Here is a 26,652-nt window from a genome sequence, read left to right on the forward strand (position 1 = left end):
TATTTGCAGCTTAAACACTTCTTTCATCGCTGCAAATAACGGTTTATTTTTTTGCTGTAGTGACTTTATCTTACTTCAAGTTTCCTTTATACTTTCTTGCTGGAGTTTGTTTTACGCAACCCCGTGTTGCGTCTTCGTGAACAAACCTCACAATAATTCGAGCACTGTTGTTTCAAAATTCGAGCTAACCACGTTGCAATATGGCATTGGCCGTTTATATTCGAATTCGGCTGAATATTGAAATATCCTTATTATTTCGCACATCTATAAGATTAGTTTAAAAAAGGTCCACAGTCGTCTTAGTTATAAGCATACAAAGAAAATAAGGTAATTTCACAGAATTAGTTTCGGTTTACAAACTATTGTTCCACCTTCCTAGCCAAATAGGTTTAACATTTACGAAGTTAAAGGAATAAGGTGCAAATATTTGTTACGTCTGATTTTGTGGATAAATGCCAGAACTATGAATAGGCGCGCGACAAACCGAACGAGGAGTGGTCAGTTGTGCAGCGGACTTACGGAAAGTTGTATTTTGTTTGGTCAACATGGCTTGCGACGTTGCGACATGTGCATCGCGTCTTAACACAAGTGATAAAACCTGCACATGTAGGGTATTCCGAACAGTTTCAAAATTAGGATACAGCGGTGAACTGTTGTGAATTACAATGCACATTTGTCAAAAACAATTTGTATCCAAAAAGTGGGGTTTTTAAATGTTTCCAATTACCTTCTCCTGTGTCGAAATTCCAATGGCAAAATCTTTCAAAATGGTGGGCCTTAATTAGCGTAGGCCAATGATAGGACATGGCCGCAGTTTTCCCCTTGTGTTTGTGGGCCTTTTTGGCATTTTTTTGTTAGCACTAAGTTATAACATTTGTGCACAGTAAAACCTATGTAAATTTTGTATTATTGTTTCGAAATATTTTCCTTCGTTTCTTTTATCTGCGCCATGTCAAACACTTGTATGGATTCTTCAGAGGATTGTGAACTTCCAAGTTTGGCCTTTAGTTCTTTCGTAAATATTTCCAATAATGGCGTCTGTTCCGCACAAAATATATTAGTAAATGCACACCAGGGGCTGCAAACTTCATATTTTATCAACACACGTTTAGTTAATCATGAAATACATCACATTTAATCAAACTTACGTTCAACCCAGCTTCCTTTTCATGTTCCCACTGTTTATGCATTGCCTCAATTAAAGTTAGACCAGTCCACTCTGCTTGCTCTAGAGGAACTTTGAACTTCTGTGTAATTATTGCAAATGAACTTTTTTAATCAATTTATTTCAAAAAAATAAATACCTTATATTTTTCGAAAATTATCTTTCTCTTTTGTGGATTATCAGGGTACAGATCAGTTTCACTTTTTGCTAGTTTTATTAGCATTTCCCTTTTTAAAGAACTACCAAACCTTTGTAGAATCTTACTTGGAGTCTACACAATAAATAAATACAACATTGACCAGGGCAAGTATTTTTGAGCTACTAATTTCAACAATAAGCTTGAGTAATTCAGCATTGTACAACTAAAAAATCTTTATTTAGGACAATTGTACATCATGTACAACAACAAAACCACAATTCTATTCTTAAAAAAGTCACCATTTGTGAAACCCATTGCATTAGATGCAAGCAAAAGGGACCGTCATTCGTAAAGGAATTTTTTTCAATTCAGCAGGTTTTCAATTAAGCAGCAATTAAGCATTTTTTTCAATTAAGCAGGGCTGTTTTACGACCAAAACCTCAATCAGACCAAGAAGGGAATATTTCAATGTCTGCAAGGCTAAGTATTTCTATTAAAATATGTTTCGCTGGTGTCAAACACATATGTTGTAGTCCTCTATAATAATTAAGTGAGGTTGTCACAAAGCAATTGATGATGCATAGCAAAGCATAGGGGTAAACTTTTATGTGAAAAATGCAGACTGTAATTACTTCGAGGCCGAATATCTGTAAATTGTATGAATTTGCCAATTAAAATATAATGGGTCGGTTACAACACAGTGGTGATTAAAATATATATTTTGATGTGTGCATATATGCTGGCACATGGAGTCATAACCATTTTGACATAAATTATAAACTGGCATATAGCACCCAAAAGCTTGCAAACTTTTGATTTGGACTTATACGGCTTGAATGACAAAAAAATTTTTACACAAGACAAAGTTGCTAAAAAACTTACCTTCAGCACAAAATTATCAAAGCCAAAAGATTCATCAATCAGGTCAAGTGCCCGCATCGTGAATTTAGTAGATATTTGTCGGTTCAAAATTTCACTATAAAATGTTTTTGTTAACAAAGATGGATACCATTCACGTGGATACTTCACAGGATTGTTCTAAATAAATAAAAATTATAACAGATGTTTTAAACTTTACCAAAAAGAGCTAAAACACTTGCTATATCTCCTTTTGCAGGCTTAAATCCAAAAATTACACCTTCCCCTGCCCATATTTGATCATCAGAATGTGGTGGATAGTGAGTCTTTACTGGGTAGTTATAAACTCTTTTGATTTTTCCATTATCATTGAACCACAACCCTACAAAAACACACTGGTTCACAAACAATCATAGAGAAGTCTTTGGGTCTGTATAACACAAATCTATTGGTCAACCACCCTTGAGAGCTTGTTGATTTGCCCCTTAATGTTTGCAAATGTATTTTGGATTTTTATTACCAAACTATCAATATGATGGTCAGTGGTAGATAAAACAAAACCAGCTTCTTTAACTTTAATTCAATACATAAGACTTTGGTGACTAAAGGTCGAAACAGTGGCAGTGGCCATCTGTCTGCAGTTCTGGGAAATAATATTATTGGCTCCACTTTGCTAATATAAAAAAAATTACACTCAAAACATATAAATTCAATTTAACCTGATATCATAGGTCACATTACAGTTGTGACCACTACATGCTAAACTGACCATGTTTCTCAGGGCCCCTTTTACAATGGTAAATCACACAAAGGGGCACTAAGGCCTACTTTGAGTTGGGTAAAAGAAAGAGAGAGGTTTAAAACAAATGACATAACACAAATGACACCTTCATGTTGTGGCCTTTTACTGCCTTCTTTAACAACTTGATGCAATATTGGTCGCTTGAGTTCATATTCGTCTCTCCAAAACTTTGGTAATCTATTAAACAAATAAATTAAATACAAACCACCAAGTCTCATTTATATAAGTCAATTTTGCATTCAGATCAAAAAGTAAAAGTCTTACCTCTGGTAAATGGGATACTTTAAAGCAAGGTTACATAAAAAGTCATTTCTTGGCACATTATGAACAAAAGTTCCTCGGGTAGGTCGATAGACAGGTAGTTGAGCCTTTTTAATCGGTAAATGAGGTGCATATAGTCTATGACAGAATATTATTAAAAGTGATAATTCAATAGTATGGCAAACAGTTTTGAAAATTGGAACTGAGTTAAACTTTTTTATCATGTATGGCACTAACCTTGGAGGAGCTTTGTATCCAAACCTTCCTATGATTCGTGTGCCTAAAGTTTTCTTTTTCATTTTATGAGAAGATCATGCGTACACTGGGTTACATGGATTTGGTGTGCGCTAAACATGTGTTTATTATGATATTATTATACTTCCTACGTAATAAGGAACAAATTACAGAAAGCCTAGACTGAAACAACACAAATTCGAAAAACAAATATACAGGTCAAACACACCACCGTCATTTCGGCGAAATGGAAATCGGCTAAAACCGAAATTATTTCACGCATCAGTGAGTACGACTTCAGACGATTGCGTTCACACAAATAATGCATTGACTCGTGACAAAAACAAACCATGCGTAAAAAAACAAGCATTTCAACCAACAAAGTCAGCAATACTTTTAAAACAATATCTATATTTTTTATCACCTATCAACTGTGAAGTATGGCACAAATACAGTGACAACTTTGACGACATATTTGAAAATGTTCCGAACTGAGAAATTTTTTAAAAATCGCCCTAAATGTAGCTAAGAGCATATTGAACAACACGTCAGTGTTTATTTTTTACACCGGTAGCTCGTATGCCAACGAAACAACTTTAAGTCCGACAAGGGGCCATGTGACATGCAGCTGCGATCAACCTACGCAAGTGCGCATTCAATGCGACAAATTTAACGACATATTTGAAAATGTTCCGAACTAAGGAATTTTTTTTAAATTGCCCTAAATGTAGCTAAGAGCATATTGAACAACACGTCAGTGTTTATTTTTTACACCGGTAGCTCGTATGCCAACGAAATAACTTTAAGTCCGACAGGGGCCATGTGACATGCAGCTGTGATCAACCTACGCAAGTGCGTATTCAATGCGACAACTTTGACGACATATTTGAAAATGTTCCGAACTAAGGAATTTTTTTAAAATCGCCCTAAATGTAGCTAAGAGCATATTGAACAACACGTCAGTGCTTATTTTTTACACCGGTAGCTCGTATGCCAACGAAATAACTTTGAGTCCGACAGGGGCCATGTGACATGCAGCTGCGATCAACCTACGCAAGTGCGCATTCAATGCGACAACTTTGACGACATATTTGAAAATGTTCCGAACTAAGGAATTTTTTTAAAATCGCCCTAAATGTAGCTAAGAGCATATGGAACAACACGTTAGTGCTTATTTTTTACACCGGTAGCTCGTATGCCAACGAAATAACTTTCAGTCCGACAGGGGGCCATGTGACATGTAGCTGCGATCAACCTACGCAAGTGCGCATTCAATGCGACAACTTTGACGACATATTTGAAAATGTTCCGAACTAAGGAATTGTTTCAAAATCGCCCTAAATGTAGCTAAGAGCATATGAAACAACATGTTAGTGCTTATTTTACTGATGCCATTCTGGCAGAACCCAAAATTATTGTTTCGCGAAATGCGTTCCGCATTAATGAGCAGCATTGCACAAGAAGGTTTAACTTATACAAAGGAGTTTATTGTGGGTATATATCATACCAGTAAGCATTATTTTGCAAAATATTTCACTTGTTAATCATTTCGTACCAATACCTCTGTAGAATTCCCAAGTTTATATTCAAAATGACCTGAAATGCGGATCTTTTTGTGCTTTTTTGCATTGCCGGTGACGTCACTTTCAATCAAGTGCCAAACCACTTTCTGCTTCATAGGATTTTTTTAAAATCTCAGTATCTGTCAAGGATAGAGTGGAGAATAGCGTGAAAGTAATAAAAATCGGTAGAGATCCCAGGTATTCCATCAGAATGACCTGAAACACGGGTGTTTTTGCGCTGTTTTGCATTGCCGGTGACGTCACTTTCAATCAAGTGCCAAACCACTTTCCGCTTCATAGGATTTTCTTTAAATCTCAGTATCTGTCAAGGATAGAGTGTAGAATAGCGTGAAAGTAATAAAAATCGGTGGAGATCTCACGTATTCCATCAGAACGACCTGAAACACGGGTGTTTTTGCGCTTTTTTGCATTGCCGGTGACGTCACTTTTAATCAAGTGCCAAACCACCTCCGCTTCATAGGATTTTTTTTAAATCTCAGTATCTGTCAGAGATAGAGTGCAGAATAGTGTGAATGTAATAAAAATCGGTGGAGATCCCACGTATTCCATCAGAATGACCTGAAACACGGGTGTTTTTGCGCTTTTTTGCATTGCCGGTAACGTCACTTTCAACCAAGTACCAAACCACTTTCCGCTTCATAGGATCTCATACATTTTCCCTTCTAATCACAATGTGTCACACTTATGAACTTGCAATGAAAATTGTACAATATGTAAAACGGCCTAGCCAAATATCAACCACCCCAAAACTTTCAGATTAAGCTCCTTGCTTTGACACGAAATCGGTTATCTGTTAAGCGAACTATTTAAAACCGAAGTTCTGACTCTCGAGATGCGTCAGACACAAATACGTTTATACGTCACAGAAACCTTAGGTCGAACAACGATTGGCCTTACTAGGAAAAAGTCGAAGCCTGCAGACATAATAATATACTACTCTACTTATTGAAATTGAACCTGTGGCATCAGTAACAGCAAGAAGAGTATGGACATGAGCTTCCAGACTGTCCATGTAATGGCGCAGCCCGACGTCCGACAGATGAAGGTTGTCGCTCCAGTTCTCCGGGTCGTCTGAGATGTTAAAATCAAGGAAGGTCAATTCGTATTCGACTGCGAGGTTTCGAAGTACGTGGTTGGCGCCATAAACACAACGTTCATGGAATCCAGTCTGCGGCAGAATGCCAGCTACAACAATCTGTCAAGAATTAAAAAAATCCACATATTGTACTGCTGTAGATGCCAATTACAGTATTCTTTCTACCGACCTGGCATTGTGCGTACTTCTGTTGACAAACCTCTATCAACTGTTGATACTCCGCCCCGATGCTGTGGTGATGGTGTTCAGCACGTCGGGGAGCCACGTCTTGGTGCCAAGAGCCAGGATGATGATATCGACTGGTTCGAATCTATTCCCGTACACAATCTCCTCAGCGCCGTGTCCGATTTTTTCACCTGGAATAGATATCGCATTTAAAGCAAAATGTTCATTGGGAGACGATACTACCTAAGGGCAGACAATGTTCCTCCCATTGCTATCGGTCACCAACGACACGGAAGGAAGTTGTGAACCTTTAGCATGGAGGTAACAGGTCTGCTTGCCGCAGATCCCTGCGTTGTAATGGACAGGTGGCGTTCTTCTTCACGTAGCGTGGATCAATTCTTTTGAAATGCTAAGTTGATCTTCGTCTGTTGATGCGTACTTAGATCTTTTTCTACAGTGTAAATATTCAGCAGTAGATGTTGCAGACTTATAAAATGTTGATAATAGTAGCTGATGGTTTGTTATATTAGTTTCCTTGGAAAATGGAAAGAATATTCAACTCGACAACAAAAATGGTATGCGCTGAATGAGTTATATCTAAACACCCCTCTCTTCACTGGCACAAAAGTTTACCATACGTATAAACAAAGTGTAACAAAACTTGAGGAATTCATACGACAACAACATGTCAGCTGTTTGTTTCGTAACAATTGGAACTGTGATTTTGGAATGCATGACCTTGTAATTGGCTTATGCGGTGTGGCGTGACTTTCAGCAAGAGGAAGAAAGCGGCGATGAAATAAGGTGCTCGTTATTTAAAGCCTGGCCAACAGTATGTCCAAAACAACATAATATTCGTTTAGGGTTTAAAAGTGAAGTTGCAATTTGTCAGGATGATAATGCTGGCTAATTGCCTTTAAATTGTCCGTTCACCAGTGCACTTGGCTAAGATGCAAGCAGATGGGTATAATTGTTTATTGATGAAATGTAACCAAATAGCATAAAATAAGAATGGATTCAAATAAAATGGAATATATTTAGAATCAAATAGAACGGTCAGAAAGGGCGAAAAGCGTTACCGTATAAACATATAGTCTCGTGATATGCGATATTGTGAGAGAAAGACAGTGGGCATGAATTAAAATTAGGGTAATAAAGCCCCGGCCCATTACGTAGAATGAAGTATCCCTGTCACAAACAAACTCCCCGAACGATGGAATGCGATGACAAATTTTTATCAATGCAGCTTCCAGCTTTGACATTTGTCCCACATGCGGCTTGGTGAGTGTCAATGCAAATTCTTATCAACGCGATTGCGGGTACATTTTCACCCTTAAAACAATAATCCATATGTCAAAGGCGGTTTGCATCACACGACCGCAATTTAAACCGAATGACGCTACAAAGTACTCAACCCTAATATAGGGATGTACGTCAGTATGTGAAAAGAAGGTCTGAGAAATAGTGTGTGTTCACAGTACGTTTTACACGCAAAAATGACGATAAAGGTGTGCGTAATGCTAATAATAGGCCTAATGGCGATCATGCACATTCGCAATACAAAAAGGAAAACAAACGAGAGAAAAAATCATTTGTTCAAACCTTACTGGATAATGGAACCAAGCTACCCTGGCAGGCTGTCGATCGAATACCGTATCAAGAGTGCTGAGTAAAAGGTTTGATACTTGCTGGACCTATGTTTCAAATGTTTATCACATTGCTTATATGTGTTTTGCAATCCACGGAAACTGATGACGCCCTTTACAAGGCGAAATATAAATCTGAGCAACCTTCGTATTAAAAGGAAGTCAACATAAATGATGGTTACATGTACATATTCGCAAGGTTAGGCGTGTTTATGAAAAGACTAACAAACGCGTTTGGTATGTGTATCAACATACTTTATACAGCGACGTAAATCGAAATTAAACATGCACAATATCGATTCAAGTCAACCAGCATGGGCAATTGGCATATTTAATTAAGAAGTGTTGCAAAGGATGTTAATGTCGGTATGGAAATAACGTTAGAGTCCGACGATTTTGCCACTACCATTCGTCAATATAAACTTCCAATCGGATAATATTAAGTACCTCAAAGGCTATATCGATGGTTGATGAACGTGGGAAACTTACCTTGCTGATAATATGATAAGAATCGCAGAAACGTTTCATGATATCGCATGACAATACAGGATCGTCACAATGCGAAAACCCTCATTTAGCAGCTATGGTATTGAGAGCATGCAATGAAAACATTTCTGTGTTGTTTGATTACAATGGTGGATATCGTAAATGAAAATTTTGCCAGGCAATTTGTGCACGAAACAGTGAATTGGCCAAAATCGGACTTCTCTAATCGTTGCGATCCTGTACAGCTCATCTGGTGGAGCGTTGGGCCTCCTTAAAAATCGCAAAAAAGTAAAAAAGCCCTTGTTTAAAGTGAAATCATTCTGATGGAAACGTGGGATCTTTTTTTTACTTTCACGCTATTCGGCACTCTATCCTTGACAAATACTGAGATATGAAGCGGAAAGTGGTTTGGCACTTGATTAAAAGTGACGTCACCGGCAATGCAAAAAAGCTTAAAACCACCCGTGTTTCAGTTCATTCTGATGGAATACGTGGGATCTCTACCGTTTTTTATTACTTTCACGCTATTCTCCACTCTATCCTTGACAGATACTGAGATTTTAAAAAAATCCTATGAAGCGGAAAGTGTCGGTAAAGCGTCTGATAGTATACTCTAAGAGTATACTGTGGTCTAATAAAACTTCAGAATAAAGGCGTGCGAAAAATCAAGTTGCTACTTTGTAAGACGGCTGAGTTAAGCACGTCCAAAGTTTTGTTGACTGGTGCGCTTTTTAACAATTGTAATGCTGGCAAAATCGAAAAATGTTTTTTCGCAAAACATTTCACGTTATTGAGCAGCATTTTACAAGAGGGTTCATTTTCCCACTGATCTCCATGAGCATATACATTCGGAGTCACCAAGTTTTCACCAGACTTTATCCGCATGTAAGCCCATGTGACATAGAAATCTGTAGTCTGTGTGTGTGTGAATCTAGTGGGCGAAAACTAGGTGTAATGGACCAGAGAGATGTTAGTTGACAAAAAAAAACGCCAGTTAACAAAACTTTGGACGCGGGTTACTCGGCTCCCCTACGAGGTAGCAGCATGATTATTTAACACGAAAAAGTTCATAGGCTAACCTTTCTAAAGATACAAAAATGATGAAAAAAAACATATTCATATTAGGTTATGAATATGATATGCGTATTATGACATAAGTTGCAAAAACGAAACTTGCTGGCAAAAATTTTAGAGCAGAGCATTCTACGTGCCTAACCCTTTCAAACGATATTAAAATATCTGAAAAATTCGAACGGACAAGTGCAGAAATATGAATTTATGTTTAAAAACATAAAAAAATATCGATTTTTCTTTGATAACTTTCGATAAATGTTCGTACAAACCGAGTCGCAAGATCTTTTTTTGAATAAACAATCCTATATCACACTACTATCGCATGAAATCAAACTTTAATCAATTCGCTCAAGGATGCTATGCGAAATTCAACGATAACTCAGGCCAACCCGACCGTCGCCCGACGCCCGCTGCCCTTTTAAGCCGTCAAGCCATATGCATAAGCGCCATATACTTTCGTCGATAAATGTTGGTACAAACCGAGTCGCAAGTTCTTCTTTTAAATAAACAATCCTATACCATACTAGTATCGAATGAAATGTAATGGGGTGCCTCTAAAATACCATTGTAGGCATTGTAAGCATTGTACGCATTGTACGCATAGGTTTGAGCCTAGGCATTGTAGGCATTGAGTCTAGGCATCTATTAATTCTAAACTGTGCTACAATTACATGTAAGTTGTTGTGAAATTTGTTAAAGTTCTTGTTTAGTTGTTGTGATGTTTTTTTGTGAGTGTGATTGGTTTACCAAACATTTGCAATGCTTACAATGTACATTTTTAGCTGGTTTCCTAGGAAATTCAATATGTCTAGACTAATTGTGAAGAATTTACCAGAAAAAATCAATTCAAAAGATTTTCAAATTGAACTCTCATCATTGGGAACAGTTACAGATTTCCAATTAATGTACACAAAAGATGGAAAATTCAGAAAATTTGGGTTTATTGGATATAAGTCAACACAAGAGGCTGAAAAGGCACTTAAGTATTTAAATAAAAAAATGATGCTTAACCAAAGAGTGAATGCTGAATTTTGTTCAGTCTTAAAAATCAAGTCAAAAAAGTTAGCTGACAAGAATGTTGGAAAAACAAAATGTGATTCAGCACAACTGGTACCATCGAATGACATTCAGTTTTTGCATTCGAAAATGCAAAATGATTCTGCACCAAGTAATTCTAATCAAGTAAATGTGGACAGAGATAAAATAAACACTGTAAACAATACAGTAGCTGAAGACAAACTGTTCGTAAGTAATTTGGCAAGCACCTGCACTGAAGATGAATTGAAAGCATTGTTTGTATCATATGACTCTTCTGTTATTGTACAAATACCTATTAATGCTCAAAAAACATGTAATGGGTTTGGGTTTGTTCATTTTTCCCGGCCATCCAGTTGTAAATTAGCTCTACATAATCTAAAAGGAACTGTATTTCAAGGAAGAGTGCTTCATATAGAAAAAGCAAAACAAAGGGAAGATAATAAAGTCAATAACAAAGAGAAAAACAAGCAGTCATCTCAAAGCACTCCGAGCAGTAAATTTAATACCCTCTTTCTAGGGTCTAATTCTGTTGCAGATGTAATTGCTGAGAAGATAAAGGGTGGCAAGCAAATTTTAATTGATGGTGCTGGGGGTAAAACTGCGGCAGTAGGGATTGCTTTGGGTGAAGCACAAATAGTAAAAGAAACAAAGGAATTTTTAAACAACAATGGTATTTCGATAAACACATTTCAAGATCAGCATGCAGAACGGAGCAAAACAGTGATAATAGCTAAAAATTTGCCACTTTCTGTCACTTCAACAACATTGCGTAATATGTTTGAAAAGCATGGGCCCATTGAAAGATTGCTACTTGCTCCATCTGGTATAGCAGCCATCATTGAATACTCTGATGCCACCATAGCAAAACAAGCTTTTACAAAGTTAGCTTACCGGAGAATACATCACAAGCCATTATACCTTGAATGGGCACCAATGAATATTTTTACACCTAATTCTTGTGAAAAAGATATGATGGTGCAATCAGAAAACTGTTCGACTATTTTTGTAAAAAACATTAATTTTAAAACCAATGAAGATGCATTAAAATCCCATTTTGATAAACAAGGAGAAATTCTTTCTTGTTGTGTAGCCCGGAAGAAAAGGACATCAACAGGAGAGTTATTATCACTCGGTTATGGATTTTTGAAATATAAAAAAGTTGAAGATTGTAGTAAAGCGCTAATATCTTTAAACAACTCTTTGTTGGATGGGCATAAATTAAAACTAGAGCCTGCACAAGAAAAGCATTCACCTCTTGACAAATTTACAGAGACTACAAAGCTTCTTGTTCGGAATATTCCCTTTCAAGCCAACCAGCAGGAAATTCAACATCTGTTCAAATCATTTGGTGAACTAAGATCTGTAAGAATGCCAAGAAAAATCAAATCTGGTGGGGATAGAGACCTGCATAGGGGATTTGCCTTTGTTGACTTTGTCTCTGTTGAAAGTGCTTTAAATGCGTTTAATGCAATGAAAGACTCCACACATTTGTATGGCAGAAGATTAGTTTTAGAATGGGCAACAATGTAAGTTTTTGTGTATTTTAGATTTTTTTGTAGCATTGTGCACATTAAATAACCTGAAACTACCATGGACAAAGAATCTCTATTTCAACCTATTGGGTATCTGGAGACTTGCTTTCAAAGCAAAAATGGAACACCAAGACAGCCATCTATTTCACAAGCAACAAAAGGGAAACTTTCAATATTAAAAACAATTTTTAACAATCCTGAACATAGCCTCTGTGGGTTGTCACAGTTCTCCCATGTTTGGATCTTATTTTGGTTTCATCTCAATCAAAACAAACATGTAAAGGCAAAAGTGCAACCCCCACGACTTGATGGTTTAAAAACAGGAGTTTTTGCCACCAGAAGTCCACATCGCCCAAATGCAATAGGGCTAACTCTAGCTCGACTAGAGAGAGTTGAGAATGATTCCCTGTTTTTCTCTGGTTTGGATATTGTTAATGGTACACCTGTGGTGGACATAAAACCTTACATACCTGATTACGATATGCCAGGACTAGATTTGCCTCCTATTGTTTTACCAACCAAAGAAGTTCAATCAATTTCAAAATGTCTCACAGGAAATGATGATTCAATCCCTTCAAGCAATTCTAATTCGGATGTGAGTGTTGCAAGTTGGATAAACAAACCCTCCAAAGACACATTGGATGTTACCTTCACAGAAAGAGCTCTGCAGAATATTACCAAATTGGTCAATTCCAACCCAGAAAGCAAAGAAAACCATGAACTAAAACATGTTCAACCAACAGATTTTGTCCAAGTTGTTAAAGATATTTTAAGATCTGACCCACGCTCCAGTTACCGAAGGCAGAAGTGTAATGATAGACTATACTACTTAACAATTGATAATGTGCACGTAACTGCATGGTTTGATGAAACTACTGTGCCAACTTCAGTGGAGGTTCTCCGTGTTGTTCCAGCCACCACAAAGGGATTGGATTTAGTAAAATGAAACTTGTTTTGATTTGATTTATAATGTTATTGCTAAATTCTTGAAATTACTATGTCATACTAAGTAGAGACTTCACATGCAATTATTTTGATTTAAATGAACAAATCTTTTGGTTTGATCAATGCTGACCGAAACTAAAACAACATTAGGTTTTCAACACATTTTCTGTGAAAATATTAATTCATGTAACACCCCAAAGAACCTATGTACTTTATTGAATAAGTAAAAGCAAAAGTATGAAATACAGATAAAAGCAATTACATTCATAAGTCAATAAAACCCCAAACAAACATTGTATCAGTGCACAGAAATCAGAACATACAAGTAAGTAGAATTTTCCCTCCATGTTTTTCAATAGGTCAGAATTTACAGATTTTTTGGGGAATTATTACAAAGTTGCACAAGATATCATTAAACATGAGTACCTTAAGTCTAGACTAGGCCAGCCTGGCAGAAAAGGTCAACATAAAAATTACTCAGATAACAACAGAAAAGATATTGGTAGAAAAAACTCAAACATTTATCCAGGATGTCTTATGGTATGTAGTTGTCAGCATTGCTGTGTTTATTTGACAAGTGCAGGAATAGTAAAAATGTTTGTACTGTTATGATTGTTGGTTAATCTCTTCTGAGATTGTTAAGTCGTGCTTCTAAGTCTGCATCAGCACTGTCCACTTCACCACCAGCTGCTACAGCAGTTGGGCCATTTTTTACTTGTGATGGACCAGCCAAACCGCCAGTCTGCGATGGCAACCCTCCAAGTTCTTCAGTAAGTTGAAGGCCAAGTTCATCAAATACTTGTCGCACAATTGCATCACTATATATCAAATATACAAAATTAAAACAAAAAAAATTGGGATTCAGGTTCTGCATTTTAGGACAAAAACACAGAAAACTAATAACATGCCCACAGCAACCATTAACTGTTGTGTGTGAATAACAAATCAAAATCTTGCTGGGTTATTTATATTACATCTGTACCTATTTACTTAATATAAAAAAATAATAAATAAACAACTGTTTGTTGTCACACACTAAGAATACAACTTTTACCTTTCTTCTTCATCGTCTTCGCCTTCCATAGCATCATCAATTGCATCTTCCATCATTTCTGATTTCATATCCAACATTTCGGTTTGTCTTTCAAAATCTTGCAATATTTTTTGTATTTGTGGCATCTTCATTTGTTTGTTCATTGTTCTCATTGCCTGAAATGATTTTAACAGACTTTAGGTGGGTTAGATACCAAAACATGGATTGCGCTGAAATCAATTACAATGGTCTTTTTTCAACTGGTGGACAACAAAAACTGAAGTAACTCCTGATAATTTCAACTACCAAAAAAAAGATTAAAGATAATTTTTTTCACTGTATATTACTTGCATCTCCAAACAAAGCCATTGCATTATTCATTTCAAACACTAGTTATTTGAGAACCACAGGTTAAAATTTTATTTTTGCCAGTCTTGATTGTTTGGGGGTAAAACCTTACTGATCATAACAAAAAATACCAACCTTGGTAACACCTTTCATTGCATTCATCATTGCATCTTGACTTTGTAATGTTGAAACTTTCAAGGAAACTGCTTGTATGTTAGCTTTCATCACAATGAATTTTTTTACGTAACGCTTGGTTCTAACCAGATCTTTTGCCATTATCTTAACAGCATCCTAAATATCATGCAGCAAATAAAAATTGTTTTAATTTTGAATACCTTTAATGCTAACTGAGTATGTCATACCCCCCACCAAAAAACTTTATCTTGTGAAAGTTCCTTAATTATAACACACATAAGTGAATATAATAAAATGGAAAAATGGCTATCTAAAGTTATTTTGAAGGCATGAAAACGATCCTTTTAAAAAATGTTATTAACATAATTAAACTTTTTTGTATATAATCAAACTAAATACATTGGTTTAGAACTTTTAAGATGATAAAATTATTTTGTGCTGTGTTAAAAGGACATGAATTTTGTAACTTTATATATACATATATATAGGTGATTCAAAGAATATCAAATTGAAAAGGAATTTGTACAATCTATAATTCAACATAGCTAGCTATTAATAAAGTAATAATGAAAAACATTATATACAATAAAAAAACGGACAACTAACACATTAAAAATGCAAATCTTGCAAACATAAAAAGTTTCTAGATAAAATAAAAAATCAAATATCTTACCATTTGACCTTCCTTTGCCATTTTTTTAATATCAGCAATAACTTTCTTTTCTTGTGCTTCCATTTTGACACGCTCACGATCTAGATTTCGCATGGTTCTGTCAAGCAATCGCTTATTTTCTCTTAGCATTTGAGTGGGAGTTTTTTTTTTGCCAAACAACCACTCCATGTTTAAAGTAAGTTAATTTCTTTCTAGTAAAAAATGTAAAAAAAAATTAGCATATCTTGCTTGACATTATTTTACAGGGAATGTTTGCTGCCAAAATGTTTCATGAACTATGTCAGACAAAAAGAACGGATCAAGCTTTTTCAAAATTAGAATGTCAGTTTAATATCAATTAGTATTTAGGGTCAGGATTTTTAGGAAAGGTATTATGCAAAAGAACCAACATAAGCAGACTTTTACAAATATGAACTTAGCATACTTTAATTGTCCTTTGCATAAAGTAGAAGAAATAAACATTTTGTTTAATATATCTAGTTTTATTTTGTGCCAGAAGAGCAGTACATTTTAAATTGCAACATGCCTGGCAGCAACAGGAATTTCATACCTAGTTTTGTTTAATGAGTTGGACCCTTGTCTCCCATGTATGACATAGCCCCCGATTTAGTACTTGATACCAAATACGCCATAAACTACAGGCAATGCAAGCAATTGTCCACAACTTTTAAAGTTGAACGCCACATAATAAAAACCGTCGGACTAAAACAAAAAACAGTATTTAATGATTAAACGAACAGCAAAAATTGTTCCATCAACTGTCTACCAAATACCCAACCTCCTATTTAGTAGATTTTATACTACTTGAGTTTTAGTTTGGAATTCTTTCCGTGACGTCATAGCAATAAGCGTGACGACGTTCACGTGACCAATGGTCATGTAAATCGTCACGTGAACACACGAGAGATTTTTTTAGAAGGCTTTTGACGGTGCAAAAGCTGCAGGGTCAGACCAAGGCACATTTGACCGATTTGGCCTAATCGGTTACGCGCTTTGAAGGGGTCCGCATTAACCATGCGGGCCAAATCAAATTTGTTGTAATCTTTTGAGGGGAAATTCAGCCCCCGCATTTCCTAGGATCGGGCATGAAAAGCTGATATTGGGTGCGTTGGTAATTCGAATTTGTCAACGAGGCTAATAAGGTGATGTGTTTATGTTCATAAATCAAACATACCAACTGATAATTTTCTTCATGACTGTTGCGTAAACATTCTAATATCGGTTGTTATACTAGCCTCTCTATATATGCCGTGGCCTCTTATCATACAACTGCACGAACAACTTCAGCACACATAGGTAAAAACAATACTGAACATGTATCTTAGCGCCCAGGAAGCAGTAATGGTGCCCACACATTGTATGTTGTAACATAAAACGAAATGAACTTAAAACGAGCTGCAGATCAATTGATTACAGTGGTGCAGTATGAAAAAAGTGCAAAGCCGTGAACGTTACTGTTAGCTTGAAACAGTGCAATACAAATCCGTTTTATCAAGTTTAAAAATACTTTTGGCAAATTGTTGGTTACGCATATACCGACATGTAAACAGTTATAAGTACGATGTTGCTGCAGACAGTGTCTCCACTTTCTTCGAGGGTTTCCCTGGCAATGTTAAGCATAAGTTGGGGCAAATATGATGATTGTTTATGATAATTGATGAAGGTAATACTGCTGAGTGAAAGAATAAACACGTTATGACAACACACAACACAACGACTATATATACAGCGTAAAACAACATAAATCAAGTTTTACACCAAGTTGGTGGTTTTCAAAAAGGATGTTTGCTTTAGTGTTTTACTGCATATAACTTGTATTTTTTCTTGCACACTTGTGCCACTGGGGACCATAAAGATACTTGCAAGACCTCCGGAATCGTCCCACATGGGATCTTTTCTTCTCCTGAACATCCAGCAATTTGCGATGTGGTTTCTTTTTGTTTCTGAAATGTTTATTTACATGTTAATACAAATACGCATAATGTTTTGCACCCACAAATATTTCAGTAAAATTCGTACACAGCGAATGCACAAAACTGCATTTCTCGGAAAGTTCGGCTTGTTTTCCGAACGTCACAGCAATTATATACGCACTATATGCAGAATACACGTAATGCATTTTAACGAAATCAAACAAATTACTGAATTACCTCCGCCTACTTCGCATGCTTCGTCCATTTAAATTGCTTCTGTAATTTGAACCTGAAGACAGCAGCGAACAATTCAACGTAGAAAATGCAGAAGCAATAATTAAGTTTTACGTTACAATAAACAATTAATTAAAATGTTGACAGCATAAAAAAATATACTTTTGGCCCCATGTTGTTTTACCAACAAAACAAGTTACCTGGTGGGTAGTTAGTTGGTAAGTAAGACTCAATCGTTGAAGTGGTTGCCACAGTGACACTTGAAGGTAATGATGAGAATGCGGTCGTTGCATTAACGTCAAGATTTGCGTCATTATTAACACCAGAGGGCCGTAGTGCATTAGTATGTGACCGGTGAACGTGACAGTTTGCAGCACCTTTGCAGTGACGAAGTTTCACAAGCTCATTGTTAAGCGCCAGCAGACGTTCTTCGCTCAATTCTAGGTATGTGTTTTCCAACTACAAATCGATTTGTTAATTTTAGACTTTAAACAACTAAATCTATGATCGTAACATACTACAGACTATACCCTGTAATAACCACAGTTGAATAAAAGTTCTCACACACTTTTAATGAAGTGCATATAGCTTATTGCTCACCTGATGAGGATCTTGATTAAGATCAAAGTATTCGATGAAACCGGTGACGTACTCGCAGTAAAGCAAATTACTCGTTTCATTAATAATTCGAACACACCAAAACGTGTTGTTGTTAGAGTTGACGCAATAACATTTGTCCTCACCTGATAAGGAAGAAAACAACAACCAAAATATGTTAATCATGGTGGAAGACTGATCAGCAAAAATAAGACATTGTCCACCACGTGAGAAAGGGCAGTTTTCTAAATACGTATATACATAATTTATGCAAACACAGAACAGCAACCTTCCCAACGAGGAGGCGTAATCCATCTGTTCCGATCTAATTTGAAGCAAGTTATCCCGGAATGAGAACATCTTCGTGGGTCGGTATTGTTTCTGTTCGTCTTTCGTTGTTTTTTAAGGATCTTGTTGTATCTGGCCTCCTGGCGGTCTCGAAGAAACTCCCGAAATTCAGCCAAACGCAAATCACGGTCATGTTGGATTAACCTAAGGAAATTACCGCTTGAGTTTAAAAATGAGTCAATTCTAGGTAGAAAAGTCAGAAAAAAACGTGTTATATCTCTCAATGAAATTACTTCTCACAGCGAAAATTTACCGCATTGGATTAAAACTTGTTGGTGTGGTCGAAGGCGGTTTGGTTGTACTCGGGCATTTACATTTTTTCGAACCAGATCTGGGCGTTTCAAAACGAACGTTTGCTTTTGTCATGCATTGCTTCAATAGTCGCATGTACCTGCATGACACAAGTGTAAGCTCAAAGATATACACGAAAAGTAAATGGAAAAAAGACTTACTTCACGCTGACCATCATATCCCTAATGTTGCGTGAAAAAAAATCTTTTCTTCGTTTCTTCCATTTGTTGTTATTTGTTGGTGCTAAAAGATCCAATTCAACGATAGTGAGTACAAAAATTACTTTAATAATATAATCTACCATTCAATTAAGGTTAGTGGAAATTGGTAAATAGTCCATATATAACAACTGGTTTCCTGACCGTCCACTTATTACGTGGGATAAGCATCATCACTTTAATGACAGGTTCTCAAATACAAATTACTCTGAGTGGGCAAAAACGACTATAAGAAGTCAAACTATGAGCACATTTTTTGAAATACAACACATTTTAGTATTGTGTTACAAACGTTTATCCAATGAACTCCAAAATTTCATATTGGTTGTGGGTTTGCGAACCCCTCCTTTGTTCTGTTTAAACTGACAGAGACAGGTGATATATTTGGAAATTATTCGCAATATCTGCAATACCTTTTAAGCAAATGATTGAACTGGTGTCGGTGTGCAAGTTACAATGCGGATAAATCATCACAAGGTTGCGTAGAAAGGGCGCAGAATATGTCAAGTTGCTCGCTACTGTTGTTTGCCGCTGTGAAGGTCAGGCGACAATGGACATAAAAATAGGATATTTGTTAAAATGATATCGAAACACTTGTGGTTGTGTTCAAAATATCATATAAAATAAAGCTCTCTTGCTAAATGCTAAATAAATAAATACAGAACAACACACGTATCTCACCCCAACATCTAGCTCGGAATTTCGCCGACTTCTCTCCGATGGTAACCGGTCATTCTCTACATCCAGCAGGTCGAGATCATGTGATCCCACCATCCCACTCTTTGCAGTGGGATCCCATTGGCTGAAAACCTGTCTATATCTTCGCTTGACAGTTCGTCTGCGTGACCCGGCTGGACGTTTATCGAGTAACAACTTCAGCTTGGCAAGTTTCAATTTGCATTTTTTCGATAATTTTAGGACTTTGGCTGCAGACAGTTACAAAAGTAAATTTCAATACAACCTGAATCAAAAAGTTGCAGAGATGCCAGATTTGCTCTTTTAAAAACACTAAGCATAAAAAGCCCAGTATGTTATGCAAAGTCAGACAGTTCGAAAAACTGTGTCCTCCACTAACAAATAAAGTGCCTGTTCCTATAGACAGAAACAAGACCGTGTTCGTAAAAACAAGAGTCATTTATTCAAGACGAGTTTCGCTCCCTATGCAGACAGCACCCTAGCGTCACTAGACGAGAAGTACTTTCTGGAGTCGATTGCGTGGTTTTGTGTTTGGACGAAGCTTCGACACTCCACTCAGTAGATTAGAGTAGTGAGCATGTTCCATTGTCGTGTTTCAAAAGTTTTTAAATAAGTCAAATGGACGTCAAAATAAGATTTTTCCAATTCTTTTGACAAAAGAATATTAGTGGTGTTTTTTCATAAAGTTTCACGTAATGATATTTTAAACTCGTGTCAAGAAACTGACATGCCAGGCAATGTTTCATATAACCGAAAGAAAATGCATTCCTTTTTCAAAAAAAATTACACTTACGTTTGACATTTTCAGGACATGGACACCGTTTTTTGCCTCGATGAGGTCGTTTCCTGAATAATGTCAATGACAAAAGTCTTATGTAAATGTCCAGGACGTTAACACTCCTTTTATAGATAAAATAGGGAAATTACTTGCCGAAGTGAACGGAACTCAATTAACAAAAATAAAACCATCAAAACATAGCTAGACAAAAAAATCAAAGCAATTTGTTAACTTACCTTGTGTCACGAAACTTGTTGCATTTTCGAATTCTAAAAAACAAATTGATCTTAAATAAATAGATCTGTTTTTATCTATCGCCAGAGCACAGCGCCACACTATTCCCAAACTACTGGAGGCATCGCTACATTACATCAAGTATGTTTACTGTAAGTAACTCACAGGGGAAATGACAGAAATCTGATATCGTCTGATGCTAGACTCCATAAAGCGCGCTGCTTCAAATTATACGGTTCTGGCTTCCCCCAAACAGGAAAATTGGTAACGCTTTCGTGAGTAGATTAACATCAAACTGTCGAACCTAGTTCTTACGCCAGTCTTTAACCCACCTGAGGTATCCCTTTTCTTCATCCATAACGCAAGTCCACACCTGGCGAGATTTACATGGAAACTGGTACTCGACACTGCTGCAAGTCTATGGAAAGACAGATTGACGTTCGATACTCAAGATACTCGATCGGAATTGAAGGAAACAATTTGAAATAGGAAAAACTACATTCCCAGAAAAAGTACCAACAGACTTTCCCACAATTGATTTGCAGTTTCCTAATAGTAAATCCAATACATTTGATGATAATATACAAGTGAAGGTGGTGTGACAGGCATATGTATAATTACTAATTTAAGTTTTTTTAGGGCAGTACAAAATTAGGCATTGGAACTGTTTTTTTATGCAACATATACTAAATTGCTACTGGACAAATTTAAGCACCAAAACCATTTATAGGAGTTGTGTTTGCTCCACCTAAAAAAAACAATGTTGTACTGTGACGCTACTCCTTAAGATAACACAAGTGAGCATTGAAAGCATGTTGTGGCATTTTTAAAAGCTGCAGGGTCGGACCAAGGCACATTTGACCGATTTGGCCTAATCGGTTTCGCGCTTTGAAGGGGTCCGCATTAACCATGCGGGCCAAATCAAATTTGTTGTAATCTTTTGAGGGGAAATTTAGCCCCCGCATTTCCTAGGATCGGGCATGAAAAGCTGATATTGGGTGCGTTGGTAATTCGAATTTGTCAACGAGGCTAATAAGGTGATGTGTTTATGTTCATAAATCAAACATACCAACTAATAATTTTCTTTAAAAACATGACTGTTGCGTTAACATTCTAATATCGGTTGTTATACTAGCCTCTCTATATAGGCCGTGGCCTCTTATCATACAACTGCACGAACAACTTCAGCACACATAGGTAAAAACAATACTGAACATGTATCTTAGCGCCCAGGAAGCAGTAATGGTGCCCACACATTGTATGTTGTAACATAAAACGAAATGAACTTAAAACGAGCTGCAGATCAATTGATTACAGTGGTGCAGTATGAAAAAAGTGCAAAGCCGTGAACGTTACTGTTAGCTTGAAACAGTGCAATACAAATCCGTTTTATCAAGTTTAAAAATACTTTTGGCAAATTGTTGGTTACGCATATACCGACATGTAAACAGTTATAAGTACGATGTTGCTGCAGACAGTGTCTCCACTTTCTTTGAGGGTTTCCCTGGCAATGTTAAGCATAAGTTGGGGCAAATATGATGATTGTTTATGATAATTGATGAAGGTAATACTGCTGAGTGAAAGAATAAACACGTTATGACAACACACAACACAACGACTATATATACAGCGTAAAACAACATAAATCAAGTTTTACACCAAGTTGGTGGTTTTCAAAAAGGATGTTTGCTTTAGTGTTTTACTGCATATAACTTGTATTTTTTCTTGCACACTTGTGCCACTGGGGACCATAAAGATACTTGCAAGACCTCCGGAATCGTCCCACATGGGATCTTTTCTTCTCCTGAACATCCAGCAATTTGCGATGTGGTTTCTTTTTGTTTCTGAAATGTTTATTTACATGTTAATACAAATACGCATAATGTTTTGCACCCACAAATATTTCAGTAAAATTCGTACACAGCGAATGCACAAAACTGCATTTCTCGGAAAGTTCGGCTTGTTTTCCGAACGTCACAGCAATTATATACGCACTATATGCAGAATACACGTAATGCATTTTAACGAAATCAAACAAATTACTGAATTACCTCCGCCTACTTCGCATGCTTCGTCCATTTAAATTGCTTCTGTAATTTGAACCTGAAGACAGCAGCGAACAATTCAACGTAGAAAATGCAGAAGCAATAATTAAGTTTTACGTTACAATAAACAATTAATTAAAATGTTGACAGCATAAAAAAATATACTTTTGGCCCCATGTTGTTTTACCAACAAAACAAGTTACCTGGTGGGTAGTTAGTTGGTAAGTAAGACTCAATCGTTGAAGTGGTTGCCACAGTGACACTTGAAGGTAATGATGAGAATGCGGTCGTTGCATTAACGTCAAGATTTGCGTCATTATTAACACCAGAGGGCCGTAGTGCATTAGTATGTGACCGGTGAACGTGACAGTTTGCAGCACCTTTGCAGTGACGAAGTTTCACAAGCTCATTGTTAAGCGCCAGCAGACGTTCTTCGCTCAATTCTAGGTATGTGTTTTCCAACTACAAATCGATTTGTTAATTTTAGACTTTAAACAACTAAATCTATGATCGTAACATACTACAGACTATACCCTGTAATAACCACAGTTGAATAAAAGTTCTCACACACTTTTAATGAAGTGCATATAGCTTATTGCTCACCTGATGAGGATCTTGATTAAGATCAAAGTATTCGATGAAACCGGTGACGTACTCGCAGTAAAGCAAATTACTCGTTTCATTAATAATTCGAACACACCAAAACGTGTTGTTGTTAGAGTTGACGCAATAACATTTGTCCTCACCTGATAAGGAAGAAAACAACAACCAAAATATGTTAATCATGGTGGAAGACTGATCAGCAAAAATAAGACATTGTCCACCACGTGAGAAAGGGCAGTTTTCTAAATACGTATATACATAATTTATGCAAACACAGAACAGCAACCTTCCCAACGAGGAGGCGTAATCCATCTGTTCCGATCTAATTTGAAGCAAGTTATCCCGGAATGAGAACATCTTCGTGGGTCGGTATTGTTTCTGTTCGTCTTTCGTTGTTTTTTAAGGATCTTGTTGTATCTGGCCTCCTGGCGGTCTCGAAGAAACTCCCGAAATTCAGCCAAACGCAAATCACGGTCATGTTGGATTAACCTAAGGAAATTACCGCTTGAGTTTAAAAATGAGTCAATTCTAGGTAGAAAAGTCAGAAAAAAACGTGTTATATCTCTCAATGAAATTACTTCTCACAGCGAAAATTTACCGCATTGGATTAAAACTTGTTGGTGTGGTCGAAGGCGGTTTGGTTGTACTCGGGCATTTACATTTTTTCGAACCAGATCTGGGCGTTTCAAAACGAACGTTTGCTTTTGTCATGCATTGCTTCAATAGTCGCATGTACCTGCATGACACAAGTGTAAGCTCAAAGATATACACGAAAAGTAAATGGAAAAAAGACTTACTTCACGCTGACCATCATATCCCTAATGTTGCGTGAAAAAAAATCTTTTCTTCGTTTCTTCCATTTGTTGTTATTTGTTGGTGCTAAAAGATCCAATTCAACGATAGTGAGTACAAAAATTACTTTAATAATATAATCTACCATTCAATTAAGGTTAGTGGAAATGGGTAAATAGTCCATATATAACAACTGGTTTCCTGACCGTCCGCTTATTACGTGGGATAAGCGTCATCACTTTAATGACAGGTTCTCAAATACAAATTACTCTGAGTGGGCAAAAACGACTATAAGAAGTCAAACTATGAGCACATTTTTTGAAATACAACACATTTTAGTATTGTGTTACGAACGTTTATCCAATGAACTCCAAAATTTCATAGTGTTTGTGGGTTTGCGAACCCCTCCTTTGTTCTGTTTAAACTGACAGAGACAGGTGATATATTTGGAAATTATTCGCCATATCTGCAATACCTTTTAAGCAAATGATTGAACTGGTGTCGGTGTGCAAGTTACAATGCGGAGAAATCATCACAAGGTTGCGTAGAAAGGGCGCAGAATATGTCAAGTTGCTCGCTACTGTTGTTTGCCGCTGTGAAGGTCAGGCGACAATGGACATAAAAATAGGATATTTGTTAAAATGATATCGAAACACTTGTGGTTGTGTTCAAAATATCATAGAAAATAAAACTCTCTTGCTAAATGCTAAATAAATACAGAACACACGTATCTCACCCCAACATCTAGCTCGGAATTTCGCCGACTTCTCTCCGATGGTAACCGGTCATTCTCTACATCCAGCAGGTCGAGATCATGTGATCCCGCCATCCCACTCTTTGCAGTGGGATCCCATTGGCTGAAAACCTGTCTATATCTTCGCTTGACAGTTCGTCTGCGTGACCCGGCTGGACGTTTATCGAGTAACAACTTCAGCTTGGCAAGTTTCAATTTGCATTTTTTCGATAATTTTAGGACTTTGGCTGCAGACAGTTACAAAAGTAAATTTCAATACAACCTGAATCAAAAAGTTGCAGAGATGCCAGATTTGCTCTTTTAAAAACACTAAGCATAAAAAGCCCAGTATGTTATGCAAAGTCAGACAGTTCGAAAAACTGTGTCCTCCACTAACAAATAAAGTGCCTGTTCCTATAGACAGAAACAAGACCGTGTTCGTAAAAACAAGAGTCATTTATTCAAGACGAGTTTCGCTCCCTATGCAGACAGCACCCTAGCGTCACTAGACGAGAAGTACTTTCTGGAGTCGATTGCGTGGTTTTGTGTTTGGACGAAGCTTCGACACTCCACTCAGTAGATTAGAGTAGTGAGCATGTTCCATTGTCGTGTTTCAAAAGTTTTTAAATAAGTCAAATGGACGTCAAAATAAGATTTTTCCAATTCTTTTGACAAAAGAATATTAGTGGTGTTTTTTCATAAAGTTTCACGTAATGATATTTTAAACTCGTGTCAAGAAACTGACATGCCAGGCAATGTTTCATATAACCGAAAGAAAATGCATTCCTTTTTCAAAAAAAATTACACTTACGTTTGACATTTTCAGGACATGGACACCGTTTTTTGCCTCGATGAGGTCGTTTCCTGAATAATGTCAATGACAAAAGTCTTATGTAAATGTCCAGGACGTTAACACTCCTTTTATAGATAAAATAGGGAAATTACTTGCCGAAGTGAACGGAACTCAATTAACAAAAATAAAACCATCAAAACATAGCTAGACAAAAAAATCAAAGCAATTTGTTAACTTACCTTGTGTCACGAAACTTGTTGCATTTTCGAATTCTAAAAAACAAATTGATCTTAAATAAATAGATCTGTTTTTATCTATCGCCAGAGCACAGCGCCACACTATTCCCAAACTACTGGAGGCATCGCTACATTACATCAAGTATGTTTACTGTAAGTAACTCACAGGGGAAATGACAGAAATCTGATATCGTCTGATGCTAGACTCCATAAAGCGCGCTGCTTCAAATTATACGGTTCTGGCTTCCCCCAAACAGGAAAATTGGTAACGCTTTCGTGAGTAGATTAACATCAAACTGTCGAACCTAGTTCTTACGCCAGTCTTTAACCCACCTGAGGTATCCCTTTTCTTCATCCATAACGCAAGTCCACACCTGGCGAGATTTACATGGAAACTGGTACTCGACACTGCTGCAAGTCTATGGAAAGACAGATTGACGTTCGATACTCAAGATACTCGATCGGAATTGAAGGAAACAATTTGAAATAGGAAAAACTACATTCCCAGAAAAAGTACCAACAGACTTTCCCACAATTGATTTGCAGTTTCCTAATAGTAAATCCAATACATTTGATGATAATATACAAGTGAAGGTGGTGTGACAGGCATATGTATAATTACTAATTTAAGTTTTTTTAGGGCAGTACAAAATTAGGCATTGGAACTGTTTTTTTATGCAACATATACTAAATTGCTACTGGACAAATTTAAGCACCAAAACCATTTATAGGAGTTGTGTTTGCTCCACCTAAAAAAAACAATGTTGTACTGTGACGCTACTCCTTAAGACAACACAAGTGAGCATTGAAAGCATGTTGTGGCATTTTTAAAAGCTGCAGGGTCGGACCAAGGCACATTTGACCGATTTGGCCTAATCGGTTTCGCGCTTTGAAGGGGTCCGCATTAACCATGCGGGCCAAATCAAAT

At 36.8% G+C, this 26,652-nt stretch overlaps 6 protein-coding genes across 6 annotated transcripts; 2 read left to right on the forward strand and 4 right to left on the reverse strand.

The window, feature by feature from the left end:
• Window positions 1–213: 213 nt before the first annotated feature.
• LOC145910489 (large ribosomal subunit protein bL28m-like) lies at window positions 214–3,643 on the reverse strand. Its single transcript, XM_082997629.1, has 8 exons — window positions 3,463–3,643; window positions 3,229–3,363; window positions 3,050–3,141; window positions 2,405–2,544; window positions 2,187–2,342; window positions 1,305–1,436; window positions 1,149–1,247; window positions 214–1,038 (listed from the first exon to the last, which is right to left on the reverse strand). The coding sequence occupies exons 1-8, from the start codon at window positions 3,522–3,524 to the stop codon at window positions 907–909; spliced, it is 948 nt and encodes a 315-aa protein (XP_082853755.1). The 5' UTR covers window positions 3,525–3,643; the 3' UTR covers window positions 214–906.
• Window positions 3,644–10,247: 6,604 nt separating this feature from the next.
• Window positions 10,248–12,077, forward strand: LOC145910378 (putative RNA-binding protein 19). Its single transcript, XM_082997480.1, has one exon. It carries the CDS (start codon window positions 10,269–10,271, stop codon window positions 12,075–12,077), a length of 1,809 nt encoding a protein of 602 aa, XP_082853606.1. The 5' UTR covers window positions 10,248–10,268.
• Window positions 12,078–12,137: 60 nt separating this feature from the next.
• On the forward strand, window positions 12,138–13,083 carry LOC145910379 (tRNA (adenine(37)-N6)-methyltransferase-like). The gene has a single exon (XM_082997481.1). The coding sequence runs from the start codon at window positions 12,138–12,140 to the stop codon at window positions 13,023–13,025; it is 888 nt and encodes a 295-aa protein (XP_082853607.1). The 3' UTR covers window positions 13,026–13,083.
• A 140-nt stretch (window positions 13,084–13,223) lies between these two features.
• Window positions 13,224–15,919, reverse strand: LOC145910380 (charged multivesicular body protein 2a-like). Its single transcript, XM_082997482.1, has 4 exons — window positions 15,214–15,919; window positions 14,541–14,696; window positions 14,079–14,233; window positions 13,224–13,842 (listed from the first exon to the last, which is right to left on the reverse strand). The coding sequence occupies exons 1-4, from the start codon at window positions 15,379–15,381 to the stop codon at window positions 13,644–13,646; spliced, it is 678 nt and encodes a 225-aa protein (XP_082853608.1). The 5' UTR covers window positions 15,382–15,919; the 3' UTR covers window positions 13,224–13,643.
• Window positions 15,920–16,543: 624 nt separating this feature from the next.
• LOC145911672 (uncharacterized) lies at window positions 16,544–20,917 on the reverse strand. Its single transcript, XM_082999084.1, has 12 exons — window positions 20,855–20,917; window positions 20,525–20,557; window positions 20,304–20,356; window positions 19,496–19,740; window positions 19,228–19,345; window positions 18,758–18,839; window positions 18,559–18,696; window positions 18,247–18,449; window positions 17,961–18,103; window positions 17,561–17,819; window positions 17,364–17,415; window positions 16,544–17,156 (listed from the first exon to the last, which is right to left on the reverse strand). The coding sequence occupies exons 1-12, from the start codon at window positions 20,878–20,880 to the stop codon at window positions 17,012–17,014; spliced, it is 1,497 nt and encodes a 498-aa protein (XP_082855210.1). The 5' UTR covers window positions 20,881–20,917; the 3' UTR covers window positions 16,544–17,011.
• An 835-nt stretch (window positions 20,918–21,752) lies between these two features.
• LOC145911560 (uncharacterized) lies at window positions 21,753–26,138 on the reverse strand. The gene is made up of 12 exons (XM_082998948.1): window positions 26,058–26,138; window positions 25,728–25,760; window positions 25,507–25,559; window positions 24,699–24,943; window positions 24,438–24,555; window positions 23,968–24,049; window positions 23,769–23,906; window positions 23,457–23,659; window positions 23,171–23,313; window positions 22,771–23,029; window positions 22,574–22,625; window positions 21,753–22,366 (listed from the first exon to the last, which is right to left on the reverse strand). Exons 1-12 carry the CDS (start codon window positions 26,081–26,083, stop codon window positions 22,222–22,224), a joined length of 1,497 nt encoding a protein of 498 aa, XP_082855074.1. The 5' UTR covers window positions 26,084–26,138; the 3' UTR covers window positions 21,753–22,221.
• Between the last annotated feature and the right edge of the window lie 514 nt (window positions 26,139–26,652).

The sequence above is a fragment of the Ascidia mentula genome, chromosome 8, assembly GCF_947561715.1.
Source record: "Ascidia mentula chromosome 8, kaAscMent1.1, whole genome shotgun sequence".
Lineage (NCBI taxonomy): Eukaryota > Metazoa > Chordata > Ascidiacea > Phlebobranchia > Ascidiidae > Ascidia > Ascidia mentula.

Excerpts from the sequence above, each read along its gene's own strand:
- LOC145911672 (XM_082999084.1), bottom strand. The coding sequence starts at position 20,880 with ATGGATGAAGAAAAGGGATACCTCAG. Across the intron at positions 20,357-20,524 it reads AACAAGTTTCGTGACACAAG|GAAACGACCTCATCGAGGCA; the intron begins GTAAGTTAACAA and ends GACATTATTCAG. Across the intron at positions 18,450-18,558 it reads ACAAGTTTTAATCCAATGCG|GTTAATCCAACATGACCGTG; the intron begins GTAAATTTTCGC and ends TAATTTCCTTAG.
- LOC145911560 (XM_082998948.1), bottom strand. The coding sequence starts at position 26,083 with ATGGATGAAGAAAAGGGATACCTCAG. Across the intron at positions 25,761-26,057 it reads GAAGAAAAGGGATACCTCAG|AATTCGAAAATGCAACAAGT; the intron begins GTGGGTTAAAGA and ends TTTGTTTTTTAG. Across the intron at positions 23,314-23,456 it reads TACGCCTCCTCGTTGGGAAG|GTGAGGACAAATGTTATTGC; the intron begins GTTGCTGTTCTG and ends CTTCCTTATCAG.
- LOC145910379 (XM_082997481.1), top strand. The coding sequence starts at position 12,138 with ATGGACAAAGAATCTCTATTTCAACCTATTGGGTATCTGGAGACTTGC.
- LOC145910380 (XM_082997482.1), bottom strand. The coding sequence starts at position 15,381 with ATGGAGTGGTTGTTTGGCAAAAAAAAAACTCCCACTCAAATGCTAAGA. Across the intron at positions 14,697-15,213 it reads TGGCAAAGGAAGGTCAAATG|GATGCTGTTAAGATAATGGC; the intron begins GTAAGATATTTG and ends CATGATATTTAG. Across the intron at positions 14,234-14,540 it reads CAATGAAAGGTGTTACCAAG|GCAATGAGAACAATGAACAA; the intron begins GTTGGTATTTTT and ends AAATCATTTCAG.
- LOC145910378 (XM_082997480.1), top strand. The coding sequence starts at position 10,269 with ATGCTTACAATGTACATTTTTAGCTGGTTTCCTAGGAAATTCAATATG.
- LOC145910489 (XM_082997629.1), bottom strand. The coding sequence starts at position 3,524 with ATGAAAAAGAAAACTTTAGGCACACGAATCATAGGAAGGTTTGGATAC. Across the intron at positions 3,364-3,462 it reads GGATACAAAGCTCCTCCAAG|ACTATATGCACCTCATTTAC; the intron begins GTTAGTGCCATA and ends ATTCTGTCATAG. Across the intron at positions 1,437-2,186 it reads TTGATAATTTTGTGCTGAAG|ACTCCAAGTAAGATTCTACA; the intron begins GTAAGTTTTTTA and ends TTTATTGTGTAG.